At 39.2% G+C, this 15,221-nt stretch overlaps 1 protein-coding gene across 1 annotated transcript in view; it reads left to right on the forward strand.

The window, feature by feature from the left end:
* SLC7A11 (solute carrier family 7 member 11) overlaps positions 1–11,189 on the forward strand; it is a gene marked incomplete at both ends in the record, with an annotated part of 57,071 nt that extends 45,882 nt beyond the window's left edge. Inside the window, 5 exons of the mRNA XM_083862308.1 lie at positions 621–724; positions 1,195–1,291; positions 4,202–4,351; positions 6,048–6,225; positions 11,122–11,189. Coding sequence (XP_083718434.1) covers positions 621–724; positions 1,195–1,291; positions 4,202–4,351; positions 6,048–6,225; positions 11,122–11,189 — 597 coding nt within the window. The remainder of the gene's footprint in view (positions 1–620; positions 725–1,194; positions 1,292–4,201; positions 4,352–6,047; positions 6,226–11,121) is intronic.
* Between the last annotated feature and the right edge of the window lie 4,032 nt (positions 11,190–15,221).

Raw genomic sequence — 15,221 nt, forward strand, 5'->3', positions numbered from 1 at the left:
ATTTTTATGTATCTGAGTCACAATGAGGAAATGAATAATTCCATTTCTTTTCCAGTAGTGATACTGCCTGGGGCTATTTCAACTGACGTGAGTTTTGAAAAATGACCAAATTCTGTAGCTAATGGGAAGCCTAGAAAGAAAACATTTTATACACATGACAAAAAATATTCATGTTGCCTGTGATGCCCCAAACTCCCATTAAAACTCTTCTGCTAACCTAAAGCATGAATGGATGGGCTATACCAGTGGGTAGTATCAGCTCAGTTCAGTGAAGGCTGTAGAAAGAAGATACGAGGTGTGCAGATCAGACCTTGATCCATTCATGCTTGGTCATCTTCTTTGGAGCCATGATGGTCCAAATTGACATGAGTCAGGGCCTGATTCCACCTCCTCATTATTGCTTCAAATGGAGATCTTCCACATGCCCTCAGGGGTGAGGGTAGAACAGCTCAGCTGCAGTAGCTCTGCTCCCACAAAAGAGGCAACAAATGCCCAGCACAATTTCCAGTGAGGGCTGCAGAGAAGGGGTGTAACTCACACCATGATAATTTGTTAACAGAGGACAATTATCTTCCCATTTTATGAAAAATCATTGTGTGTTTCTCTCTCTTTTCTGACAGACCTTTGCAGAACGACTAATGGGAGACTTTTCTTTAGCTGTGCCAGTGTTTGTTGCTCTCTCCTGCTTTGGATCTATGAATGGAGGTGTTTTTGCTGTCTCCAGGTGAGCACTGCTGATGTTCATGGGGGTGAGGGCTTAGGAGACATACTGAAACCATGGAAGCAAGGGGAAGGGAGAGAAGGGTTCATTCCTTTAGCAGGATGTGATAAATGACTACTCTGTTTGCCAGGTGTAAGGCTTTTTCTCACTTTGTTTAGGGTTCTTTTTTAAAATCCTTTGAATGGTTTGGAAATGAATCTCTCTGAGGCTAGCCCTTAACCAATGGCTGCTTTTTTTCATGTAAAGGAGGAAAATTGGAGGGAAAATATTAACTATTTCCAAGCACCAATCAAGGGACACCTTCAGAGACAGTTTTGATTTCTGCCATGTGGATTTTTCCTGCCAGTGCTTTCATGTAGAACACCTCAAACAAGACTAAGAGGCGCTGCCCTGCTCTGTGACTTTCACGAGCCGCTTTGCGTACTCACAGTAATGAGCACATTTAAAGTCTGTCCACATTTATTTCCCACCAGGATGTTCTTCGTTGCATCCCGTGAGGGTCACCTTCCAGAAATTCTCTCCATGATTCATGTCCGCAAGCACACTCCTCTGCCAGCTGTCATTGTTTTGGTAAATCATACAAACAAATGTTCCTGCACTAGAATTCATATTACAGGCTTGCTCTGGAGGATTCAAACAGAATTTGGGCACTGTTTGAATCTCATTTATTAATGTGAACATGGGCTTTGGGCAGGGTGGAGGACAGGAGAAGGAGGAATGATATCTGGGAGTTATTATTCCATCATCTCCCCCTTGCTTTCTTGACTGTCACTGCAATCTAATTCATATCTTACTGCTCTGAGTTTCTAAGGACCTGCTACTGATGAGCTACTTCCCTTTCAGAGAAACAAATTCCAGTTTCACAAACAGAAAAGGGATTAAATTAACTGAAAGTTGAACTAAACACCAGCACCCAGGAGTACCCTAAAGGCTCAATATACTTCCTTATGGTGACAAATGCAAACAGTTTTGCACTAAGATAATGGAGGGGGAACCCTCAGCTGTTCAGCATAGTGGTGATTAAAAAATGAGAGAACATTTGCCTTGGAAATAGTCTGTGAATTTTCTAAGGAAAACCACTGGTGCTTTAGTGGAAATCCTATTACTGACTTCTAAAATAAGCAGTAAAGGTAAATGTTGGCCATGTGTTAGCTTTGCACACTGATTTGTACGGTAAAATGTTAGGACTAAATGTCAAAATACCAACTTCAAAGTTCTGCTTTCATAATGCCAGGAAGATTTTCACTTAACTTGCAGTCTTTATAATCCATGGGTGTTCCGCCCCTCTTTTGGGATCAATGGCTGCAGTGTACCTGGATAGGCCTCTGCCGTATTTAGGGCCTTACAGCCAAAACAAAAGATGCACCTATGAGTCCATGCTAGGAAGAGAAAATGCTTGTGGAATTTGAATTGTTTTTTGCTATTGATGCCTATAAGCTGCTCACTGCTGAATTGTTGAATTTTATATGGGTACATATAAACATAGGCTTTGAAATTTTGAAAATTAGGTGGCGTGATTATGGGAAAAAGTTTTAATGAAATCAGTTTTCTATAGACATTTAGTTTGTATTTTATTTCTTTGAGTGTAGTCATACCTTTTGGGTATATTACATTGACTTTTTTTTTTTTTGTGAAATGAAATGCGCAAAATGTACTAATATATTATTTTTTTCCTGACAGACATTTTCTGCTATTGCATATGGTCCTGTTACACCAGTGCATTGATTTCCTTTGAAAAAGTCAGATTCTCATATGAAAATGGCTTTCCTTCAAAGATTGCAATTTTTTAGCACACCTTATTGCAAATAGAGCAGTGGCAGGATATATTCTACATCAATAGTAATTTTAGCATTTCCCTATTTTATTTCTCCTTCCAAGTTCTGCACACTGTAAGAAAGGAAAGAGTTCTTGAGGATAAACTGAAGAAATGAGCACATGTCTGAGGCTTGTTAAATTAAAAAACAAACCAAACCAACACTTCTTTTTTAAATTAAGAAATTCACACAGAGTTCAGTCCGCATTTCAATCTGCATCTCAGTTTGCAAGTTGAGCTGCCTGGACCAGAAGTATTCCTTACCAACGTGAGGAATTTGATAGATATATGTAGTAAGTCAGAAATAATGCAATCTGTAATCCTGCTTTCTTGCATTTTTTATTGATAGTTCTTCTTCATTTCCCTTATTGTATATAGCTTGCGTTATAGCTATAACTGAGGTTTTAAACTTCTAGAGGCTGAGTCTGTAGAGAGCAAACCTTGCCCAATATAATTCAGTTTCCCTTGACATTTACATAGGGGTTTGCTCAATATCTGTGTGTAAGGAACCAAGTACTTTATAAGTCGTTAGAGGTTGGAGGCCAGAGACCCATATTTGAAATATTGATCCTTCTGATTCAAATCCATGTTTTCTGCACTGCTTTGAAAAAAAAGGAGAGAGAGGCTGTGAATCTAGATAAATACTAAAAGTTAGTTTTCTCTGTTTAAAGATTTAGCCCACTGTTTTACTGCATCTGCAGTTGATTTTACCTACTGCTTTGTTACAAACCTAAAGGCTCTCACTTCCAGGATCTCCCCTCTTGCTGAAGAATGAGGGATACGGTGATTTTGACTTACTCCTTCATGCCCAAATGCAAGGACATTTTTTGTCCAGATACTAGTTTGGAATAGATCCATGTAGCCTTCACTAACCATCTAACTCTCTATTCTATGCATAAACACTCTATTTTATATGTAACCTTCTCTCTGCCTCACAGAAGCCTTATCTCTCAGACTAGCTTTTTTGGGAGGAACTGTATTTATTTTGGTGTCCCCTCTCCTCCTTTCTCCTCAGTAGCTGCCTGAGTGACAGCTAAATTCTTCCTTCTGCTCATAAATATTTGCATTTACAATGTGCAATAAGTCTACACACTGTAAGTCTGAAAGGCAAACCCAAGCTGGTGGCAACCCAGTGTGCCCAGTTGGCATCTCATGGTGTGGAACTGCCCCTTGCCATATCCCCTTTGCTCACTTCCCCTTTGAAGCCTGGGGGACTAAGACTATTTCCTTCCACAAAACACCAAGAAATCTCTGCTTTCGTGCAATATGATGTGACCAAAATTTAACTGTTCTTTTCGTTTGCATCGGCAATGAACAAGTAAACCTGCAGTGGGTTCATATCCCATGAGAATGCTGCTCAGGATGTTCCAGCACTGTGGTGATGCAGCATGCCTGTGTATTTTTGTCTGGGTCACAGGGGACAGATTTGTATCGACTATGTGTGGCCACCCAGGACAGATATTTATTGATCCAAAGTGGTCTCAGGGGACAGCTAGACATTGATCACACACCTGATTGCATGACAAAGGCAAGCCTGAAGTCTATGGCACTCAGGTGTGTGCACAAGGCTGTGCTGCTTGTCCCTGTGGAAAAATTTGACATCAGTGCTGTAAAGTAATAGAGATCGATCTACTAAACCCCTCTTATGCTCTGAATTTCTTTTGCAGCATCCTCTCACAATGATAATGTTATTCAACGGGGATCTCTACAGCCTCTTGAATTTCCTCAGCTTTGCCAGGTGGCTTTTTATTGGACTGGTAGTTGCTGGCTTGATTTATCTCAGATATAAACGTCCTGATATGCCTCGTCCTTTCAAGGTAACATCTGCTCTCTACTCTTTTACATGAATCCTCCCTCCTCCCTGTCCTGTAGCCAGACAGCAAGGGAGCATTTCCTGATGGAGCAAGCTAACCTCCTTTTCAGGAAAAGCAGAGTTAAGAGAAAAGAGTGTTTTGCACTGAAGACTGAGAGTTTTCCTGCAAGGTCTCCAGTGCTACCCCAGCTGTGTGAAATAATTCTTGCTTCTTCCCTATGCTTGAGGGGCAGAGACTGGAAGCTGATGTGCTGAGATGAAGGTGCTTGCTCAGTTTTGCCTGTCTGTTGTGTTCAGGCTGTGTGATGTGAGCTGTGTGAAAATACCTTGAGCCCTCTGCAGTCACAGAGGATTCAGACTGCAAATATTGGGGTTACATGTGCCAACCTGGTTTTCAGCCAATCCTCTATTTAATGTCTCCTCTGATAAAGGCCTGGATAATGTTACCACCAAAAACTCACGTCAACCATAAGAATTTATGAGAGAGAGCACTTACGTCATTGCATATCCAATATAAAATATGTCAATTTTCTGTGCAAATAAGTGGTTAGTGTGATTATTGTAATATTTGGCACTTGCAGTGGATTTGCAGACAGAGTTATTGTGAACCCAGAAACAAAATGCTAGTAGTCCAGCCCCTTGAATACTAGCTATTTTGGCCTTGGTTCTGCTATTTTTCTTGCTCGTTTTAAGTAACATCATACAAAGTAAGTCGTCCCATTGTGTATCCAGAAACATAACATCCGTCATCAAAAAATAGGGAAATATATCCCTATTTAGATGCTGACAAGAAGACTGTTTTGTGGAGAACTAAGAATCTGTATTGTTGCATTCTTGTGGGTGTATTAGTAAATAAGGAGGTGAACAGTACGACCTGTTTTGCTTTGATTAAAAAAATGCTTTGACAGTGCACAAAAGAGGAACAGTGATGCTTTGAGGCATGAAAGGAAGAGAAAAATCTCCAAGGAATTCTCAATTCTTCAAGTCTCCATTACACTCAATGTCTCATAAGCCATGCCTGTAGGCATTTCCTTCAGAGAGCTGCTAAGAGAGTGATTGTATTGGTGTTCTTGAAAATTGAGGAAATAAATTTGATATGGTTACTTTGTATGCTTTCAACAGTGACACTGGCAATGCTATCACTCATACAGTCAGAAAGTGCTTTTTCAATGGCTATCGGGGGCATAACGCTATCAAATATCTTTATCACTAGTCAAATTGCTGTTTAATTTGCTCTCTTCCTGCTAGATTTTGATTTTTACCTTAGGAAGAAAATCAATATGTTCTTAATAGTTTTAAAAGGTGACTTGAGCTCCTGGTTGTGTTTTAAAATGTTTTCTAATGGGTAATTATCAGGACGGAAATCTTTACTGTGGTTAGAGCTGCTTACTTATATCTTGGGGGATTAGACGAAGGGCTTTTGAAATGTAACTTATTTACAGTCCTTACATTTTAAAGGATGTAAAACACTGGAGTGTTTTAGAGTGTAATTAAGAGACTTCTGTGATACTCACTGCATAGCAGTCGGCAGGGCCTGGCTTCTGCAGTCACTGACATTTTGTGTGCCTGTTCTAGACACCCTTATTTCTCCAGAACTGCTGGGTCTTATCCAATTTACAATTCATGGCAAGTTAAATGCCTTAGTCATTACTTTATGTTGACCTTATTACTTAATGGTTCTTTGTGTGGTTATTTTTCAGGTTCCTCTATTTATCCCAGCATTGTTTTCCTTCACTTGCCTCTTCATGGTTGCGCTGTCACTTTACGCTGACCCAGTGAACACAGGGATTGGATTTGCAATAACCCTGACTGGCATCCCTGCCTACTACCTCTTTATTGTGTGGGACAATAAGCCAAAGTGGTTCAGAAAGCTTCTAGGTAAGTCCTGGTGTGGGACTTCTCTCCTTCATGCAGATTCCAGGAATTTCTCAGAGTTCTCCTCGTGTTGTGAAATCCTTTGGATGGAAGGTCTCAGCTGCTGTGAGCTGAGGGTGACAACACAAGTGGCTTTTGGGCACATGCTCTAGCATTGCCCTGCCAGTGGTAATCAGTGTTCCCTGACTAATGAGGTACATTCACAGCAAGGTTGTTCTTCAGCCAGTGATTGACTTTAAGTGACTGATGCTTCTTCCCCTCCCTCCCCTACAAACACCTAGTTCCATTTAAATCACCATCATCTTCTCCTGACCCTGTCTCTGTGCTAATAAAGACAGCACTGCACTCTTGGAGAACCTGTTTAGAATCTTGAGCAAAACAGCTGTGATGACAGGATTGAGTCTGGTGTTCCCCTTCTGAGCCCATGTGCCTGTGGACCACTGAGGAGTGTTTCGAATGGGGCTGGAAGTGTCTGGAAGGTTCAGGCAGGTTGGGCATGGGGATGCTGTCCTTAGCAGTGGCTGCTGACAAGGTGATAGCAACACGTACCATGGCTGATGTGCCTCTATGGAAATTATTTCTGTGCTTCATGAAGAGTGACCTCCGTGTGACATGGCTAATAGTATTTCATGCCTGAAATACACTGAGAATCCTCTCTGTAAAATTTCTGAAAGGTTTTGAAAGGATTTGTGGAAGTTCTGATGTGTTAGAGAAGGATTGTTTGGAACATTTCAATTAGAAGTCAGTATCATTTATTAAAGCTCTTTGTTCTAATTTTTTTTTTTTTTTTTTTTTTTTTTTTTTTTTTTTTTTTTTGTTATTCAGGATGATAGGCTTCCAAAATAAAGGGAATTTTCAAAGCACGAAATAAGACTGTTGGCCAAATGTTTCAGGAATATTTATGGATATTCATGGGTAATTTATTTAACAAAACAAAAACAAAATTTCTTTTGCTGCAAAACTAAAACTCAACCTGTGAAATCTTTACTTAAAAATAGTTGATTTCTGTAGATGGTGAATCAAAAATATTGTCTTCTGTGCTTCAGTCTTCATTGATGATTTAAAATGGGCTGCTCACAAGAAAAGAATAGTGCTTTTATATGTAATTACAGTATAACCAGTTGTATGTATTTTCTCAATATAAATATGTTATAGAATTACAACCTATCTGCTGTAGAATATGTGAATTTCCCTCTCAATACATAAGCAATACATAAGCAATAAGGCAGAAAGTATTTACAGAAAAGGTGTTAGTTTAGGCTAGCAAATTCTTAATTTTATGGGCAAAAAGTTATAAATTACTTGCAGTGTCCTGGGAATGGGTAGAAATCTTCAGTACAAATTAAAGTAGTTGTATGCAGAAGGACATTCTATTAAGTAGTTGGGATTTAGTCTGTTTATAATTTCTCAGTCGTGACATTTAGGGTCTAGGAATTTTTCACTTATCAAATCCAGGAGCTTTTTGGCATTCCCTGTCGTGTCTCAGAGGTTTTGGAATACAGCTACTTGAATCTTTGGCCACGGGATGCCAGTGTTGAACTACATTACTTGGGCAAGAGAAAGAATATTCTCTTTAAGGTAGACTGGATAGATGTGAAGATTTTACTGCCAGCTGTGACAATGAAAGTGAATAATTCCTAGCTTTTGAGATAACACAAAATTCTCCTCCTAGGAAGAAGTCTTTGTGACTGTGTCATATCTATGGATGGGCATGGTGTACTGGCTCAGAAGGGAAGGCAGCAGAAACCAGTCAGTGAGGGAAACAGCTTGTTTGCTTTGCAATTATTATCCCCAAAATGACAACAGTAATGACAGAAAACTGATGCTGACAGTTTTTGAGGTGGAGCAGAGTGGAGATTTATTTGTGAAATAAACAGATTTTTCTTTTCCCTAAGAAGAAGCAATAAACCTTCTGTGTGGAGTCATTAAGCTGGCATTATTTTGGGAGATCCATTGTATAGCCTGAGAACATTTACAAAAGGTATTGAACGAGGATAAATTAACTTGAAGTACCTCTGTGAGATATAGAAAACAAATTGGGCAGCTGCAAACTTGATATTATAACCTTGAAACAATATGTCTTACACAGGCATGAAGGTGTAATTCCAGACACGAGGTAAAAGACAGTATTAAAAAAATGGGTTTGTCATTTAAGAGGTAGATTTTTACCAGAGTAACTGTGTAACTTTCTATGAGAAGGTAAATTACTGTTTTTAAAAAGAAGAATGCAATGAATCCAATCTACTTAGACTTGACTAAAGCATTTCATGTGGTACCAGAGGGGAAGTAGGAGCCTGCCAGTCTGAACACACTGTTGTGCTACCAATTCTGTTCCCAAGTTGCTTCATGTGCTCAGATCAGTGCATGGGCAGCTGGTGTGGGGTTTTGATACGTCACTTTCTTGAGGCACTGACTGCTTCAGCTGCCCAGCTGTGCTTTGGCAATGAGAGATGCCTGTTGCTCATAGAACCCAAAAGGTGTAAATACCCATGGATGGGTACAGACCAGCCCCATGTAAGGCCAGAGGGAATGTCCTGAATAGGCTTTGTAAGAGCAGAGGAAAGGGATATTGAGCAGGCAGAATGAGTAGGGGATGAAAGAGCCAGACTGAAGATGCATGTATTTCTGAAAGGAGTTTCAGGCTGATTACAGTAACAGAGCCCTTGAATGGATTACCCAAAGAATCTTCTCCCAAGGCTGGAAGTCTTTGTTCTGTACTTATGGAATTTACATTGCCCATTCTCCTTACAAAATTGCTGCATTGAACAAAAGGTAACTTTAGAGCTTGTAGAGTTTATTCTGGGAGGGTATTTTGCAGTGAGAGTAACATTTCGTTCTCTCCTCTTCCAAAGGAATTTTGCTGTAGCACTAGATGTGCTGGGACAAATAATTTCCAGCTAGTCCAGGCTTCATTTGACCTCTGCATTCTTGCTTTTTGTAAAACTAATCTGAAAATGAAAAGAGTTGAGCCTAGCAAATCCTAAGCAGCAGATTGGTGTGTAAAAGGATGCATCACCAGCACAAGAATGCTTCTATCTGCACTTCCTCAGTTGAAAGCCCGACCTTATACTCACACTTAAAACATCTCTATTTTTTTTACAGTGGATTAAATTGCGAGGAGGTAAAAAGTTGAATCCTACTATTTTTCATAGCTGAGCCCTTGCTGGAAATGAGATCTCTTTATATAACAAAATATCTCTACCAGGGTTATTTAGCAACCCCAGAGGATGACACTTGCTCACTAAGGACAAAGTGTTATCTGCTCAGTTTGCTTCTCTGTGTCAAGTTTGTGGTGGGATCCATGGGAGATTATCTCAGCATTTTATTATTCCAGATTTCATGTCCAGTCATACATATGCGATAAAATTCCTGCTTTTTTTCCTCACCTAAACTTGGTGTGGTGCTTGTTTGGGTACAAGATCTGGGTTTTTTTTTAAATAAAGGTTGTCCCCTGGGACCCATTTGCAGTGAATTCTCCTCTCAAAAAGGGAAAATTAGGATCTAAAGTAGACTGGAGAAGTTATCTGCTCTGTCATGGTATGTTGTCTTGTGACAAATGTGAAACTGGTCCTATAACTCTAAGTACTGCTCCAAGCAGACAACATAGAGCTACTGACTGGAAACAGATTGGACCATTTTCATAGGGGAAAAGGCTCCTTATACTGATTTATTCTGAGTACATTGAAACCAAAAAATGCAAAGAGTGCCAGCTCCCCCAGCTCATCTGCTCTGCTATGGCTTCATTCCAGGAGAGAGAAAAGCTGCTGCATGGAAATGGAGGACTGGGCAAGGTCTTGCTGCTGGTGGGTCTGTACACTTAGGTGAACAAAAGCACAGCCAGCTCTAGAGATGCCCAGGATTTCCCTCTGTTTCCATGTCTATTTTCCAAGAGCTGTCATGCCATTAATAAACTTCATAAATTTTTTTCCTCTTCTCTTCTCCTCAAAGCTGGAATGGCAGGGGCAAAGCCCTGTTGTTTTCCTGCTGCTGGCCTTCCTCCTGTCCTTCATCCCTGCTACACTCAGCCCAGCTCTGATGTCCCCACTGTGGGTAGGGAAGGCAGATGGGAGGAAAATACAGTGCCTGGAGACTCTCAGCCCCTCTGCCCCTATCAGTTTATAGTCTAAGGGCAACCTGGCTTTGTGCTGAACTGGTGACACCCAGAGAAAAGAGGAAAGGATGGTAGAATCTGCCTTGGACAGGAGGTCAGAGAAGTGGTTTCAGTTCATATCTTCTGTGAGTTGCACTGTTTTACCCTCCTGTCTTTGCACTATGTCAATGTCAAAATTCATGCCAGACATTCAAGAAAAACGAGAACTTTCTTTTACAAGAATTTCTGCTTATTTAAAATGGGAAACTAAAAAAAAGCGATAAATGAAAAGAATTGTAAGAAAATGGTCTTTTACTATTCTGTATGTGAATCAACCGTGCCATTTATGTATCAGTACCCTAAAAAGAAAACCACCAAAAGCACCAGAAGGAAATAGATGTGTAGAGTGAAAAAAGGAAAACATTAAGTCTTTTGCTTAGGCAGGTCTTGGCACAGGTAAATCAATTTATATGAATTCTTCTAGACTTTTATTTCAACATAATATCTTGATTAAAGCTTAACAGCTATGCAGAGTAGACATTTTTTAAGATAGCCTTTAAAAACATGCAGACTTTTATTGAGTAAGATTATACTTCCATTACTATTGTATATGCATAGCCTTGGATCAGAGGCACAGAAAACTCTTAAAAAGAAGAAAATTTTGAGTTTAAATGATATATGTATATGTGATATACATGACCTGTGCGAAGTCTATGTGCAAGCCTGTATAGAAGCTAAGAAAATTTTCCTAACTGCTTCTCCTTCTTCATCTCTCCTGCAAAATGTCACCATGTGCTTTTTCTTTGCAGGCAAGATAACCAGAACATTGCAAATCCTCTTGGAAGTCATCCCAGCAGAGGAAGATCAGAAATCATGATCATCATGTACAGCTTTTGGCTTGGTGTTTCATTTCTACCTGAAAGAAAAAGAGTAGGGAGGCTTATCCCCCTTCCTAACATGCTGCAAACTGGAGGAACAAGTCACAGTTGTGATGGACACCGAACAAGTCACTTACCAGAACTGTCTTTTATGATGCTGTTGCAAATTTTTTTTTTTTAATGTGGTTGGTCTATAGGTAGAAAGCAAGCACTTGTGCCACAAGGGAACTCTTTACTGTTTCTTTTGGTACAGTGTCTTATTTTAACAAACTGTAAGTTCATCAAACTGCGATTTTGTTTGCTTTGTCACTGCAGATAGGTTTAAGTGGGTGTACTGTGAAGAATGGATCTTGCTTTCTGTCCCTGGAGATCTCAACTCTCACCAGGGCAAGGGGAAGATAAAGCTGCTGAGTATCACATACTACATTCATCCCATCACTCTGTTTGGTAGCCTGATTTGGCTTCTTTTGACTCTCTGGAAGCCCCAGCACACTGATGCAGAAGCACCACTCCCTAGACCTTTGTGATGGCAAACTCAAGGTTTCTTCATTCCAGAGTTCTTATAACCATAGCCAACAGAAACATCTTTGGGACTTCATGTTTCTGCCAGTGGGGCAGAAACATTTTAGCACAGGAATTTTAGCAGTAATTTTATGCATGTTAAATTTTTTTACCAGGCTGGGATTGATCACTGGCTTTACCAGTGTTTGTGCACCTATGCACACAAAATCCAGCAAGTTGAGCAGCAACCTTCATATGAGTCAAAACATTTGAATGTCACCTCCACTGCTATGTGAATATTTCCTATCTGGAAGCATATGGTCCTGCAGTTATCAGTCAGGCAAACCTGATTTTAAAGTTTTATATCAGTGTTGGTGGGCAGAAATAGATGTGAGTTGGTGGGAACATGGTAAATGCGTGGCAATATTTTTTTTTTTTATGAATAAGGTATAAGGCAGGCTACGGCAGATTTACTGGTTTGAGTAGGATGTGTGCCTGATCTGTGGGCTGCTCATTCAAACACACTCCAGTTTACAGGGCTTTGGAACACTGAGGAACATGTGCCTTTCCTGTCTTCTCATGAGTTTTATCTCAGCAGAAGCAGACAAAGGCCTTCAAAACTGATAAAATAAAATGAAATTGATCTCCAGAACTATTTTTTGAGCTGAGCTCTGGCTCAAATATGAGCTGAAATTTTGCTCTTTTTAAAATATAATTGTATAACTGAAGAGGTTTTTTAATACTTAGAAACTGAGTTTTATATTCTTAATGGCTACCCAACCTTAAAGTTAAGGTTTATTATCACTCTGTTAAGAATATAACACCTAACTATTGAATGCACTACTATTTGAGCTGTTTGCTTTCAGCAAGTCACGTTTCATGAAAATTCTTGTGGAACTAAGCAACATTTAACTTCCTAAACTGGGAGAAAAGCACAACTAGTAGCCAGACCACTACAGTAAAGGGAGACTGTGTATTGTATATGTGATGTATATATCCAGAATATTTACTGCTTTAAAGGTTTTAAAGGTAGAGTAAACATTTTTTTTTAATTATTATTTTGTATCCCTGTGGTGGAATTTCACAGAAGTAGGGAAATGCAACTGACTGCTTATGGAGAAGAGCAGTAATTTAAGACACAGAAAACATTTTGCAAACAGTGTTTTTCTTTAAATATTTTCTGTTTACTGTAATTTAGTGTTATTTGATTTTTTTTTTTTTTTAGGCAAACGTTTTGAGAGAGTGGGTTTTTTTTGTGTTGACAGTGGATGTGTTTATTTAGTTCTCACGTTTGGGTCACAATTCTGCCTTTGAGGCCATCTCCTGCCATCCCTGTTCATCGGGATTTGGCCTCTGTCGTCATGGAGCGTCTTCAAAGCACACAAACTCTACTTCTCTCTGACAGAAATAAACTGACTGGCACCCTGCAGGAGTGCTCCTAAGCCATTCCTCCCCTGATGAATGCAAACTGCATGGGATCCAGAGCAAAACCACTTCGAGAGCGACAGTGGGTGCGACTTTTTCCCTCTGACTGTTTCCTTCCCATGTGTTCACTCCTGTTGTGCCACGTTACTTGAAAGTTCCACTGTAGGCAGTGTTAACTTGTAGAAATAAATGGGCTCCATAAATAAAACCTAAATGTTGTTTTATTTTCTCATCGTGGTCTTTAAGGTTTAGAAATGTTTCTGAAGCCTGATTCAGTGAACATATTCTTGCTAGGTTTAATTCATTTGAAGGGTTAATTTATCCCAAGGGAAATCCTAGGACTTGTTGATTGTGAAGTTGTTTGATTTAGAAAGGAAAGAAATTACATGCAAAATAAAAATCTGGGTTTTTTGAAGGTGCACAGGGATTTTAATTTCAGGTTTAGTTTCATTAGCACAGCACATTACAAAATAATGTAATTGGGTTTCCATTGTATTATGGAAATCAGTATTAAGGATTTTTATTACACTTGAAAGTGAGGCATATTTTCAGAAATTGAGGAAACATATTTTTTTCTTAAAGCATAAAGTTCTCTTATAAGATTGTTAAGTATTTATTTTCAGAGTAATTGAGGAAATTTTTCTAGAATGAAAGGTAGACTTTCATTCTAGAAACAAAATAACAATTCAAGTTATATATAAAGTTATATATATTCAAGTTATATATATATTATATATTATATAATATATATATAACTTTATATATAATTATTCTTATTAGGGCCTGAGGTGGTCAGGCCAATGAGACTAATTCCGTGGAGAATTTCAATGGTTCTTTTTCTTGCCTTTTGCAATTTTATATCAACTGGATATGCCAAAAGATACCTTTCTTTTTGTTTAGGCGGTTGTTGCTGTTTTCTTTCTTCTTCGAATTTGTTGCTTTTCTGGGGTATAGGTAAAAGTGTCACTGAAGGCAAGAGAAATGAACATCTTATGTGAGTAGCAAATACTGCTCAGGTTGAGTATAACACAAAGAAAGTGTTCAGCACCTGAAGCCTCTGAAGGGGCTGACATGCCTTTGCATCTCCTAATCTGGAGCATCACAGTTCTCCCATAAGAATTATTTATTTTCAATTCAAATTGTGATAGAGGCTTCTTTTGACCACTCTAAATTTTCCATAGTTTTCAATCTGAATGAAAAACAAACCAAAAAACTTTACTTGCCAAAGGCACATAGTATGTGCCTTTTACTATATGTATATAAATATAACTTTTTGTCTGAATGTGTATGCTCCTGCTTTTTTGATTTTCACAGGAAAATCAGGCTTCAATTTAAGAATAGTTTTCAAATCTTTTTCAACAGAAGAAAGTAGTAATTAGTTATACCCACAAGGTACATAATTGTGTTGATGTAACAAGATAAAGAGGATTTCCCATTATGTTCAGTGCCTTCAGAATTTCTGACTAAAGAATTAGACATATATCAGGATTCAAACGGATTTTAATTAGCATAAGTCTTTGAGAAATGGAGATATTTCATTTTTTCAATATACTTATCAAGTATTGTGTTTAATGCCCAGCAGACCACAGATAGCTTGGACAGCAGAGCATGGAGCAAGTAATGAACATACTGAAATCCAATACAGAACCTGTATTTATGTCTGCAAAGGATGCAAAGTACAAAGTCTGGCATCTGAACCCAGGCAGGAGTGGCCAGAGGGAAGTGCAGGAGAATGTGTGATGACCCCTATTTGGTTATAGGGCAGCTGCCTAAGGCTGGAGGCTTTTCTGCAGGACAGCCATCCAAAAATTGTTCACTTGTTCCCATTGCAGTTTGTGTCTTGCCTAAGGTGCTGTGGAGTCCCTTTTAGCCTGGCTCTCCTCCTGGCAGGAGAAGTCTCATGGAAGGCTGGTACTGTCAGAGGGAGATGGCAGATTGAGATATCCCTGTGCCTTTTCTCTAGAAGATATCACTTGTGATTTTTCTTTTGCCCCTTGTACATCCCCCTGCATTCTTTGAACCATTCCTCTCTGGTGGTGTCTGGAGTAACTGAGGAAAGCCTCCATGCCTTTAACACCTCTGGGGATTTGTTGAGACTTGACAAA

The sequence above is a fragment of the Zosterops lateralis genome, assembly GCF_965231275.1.
Source record: "Zosterops lateralis genome assembly, chromosome: 5".
Classification (NCBI taxonomy): Eukaryota; Metazoa; Chordata; class Aves; order Passeriformes; family Zosteropidae; genus Zosterops; species Zosterops lateralis.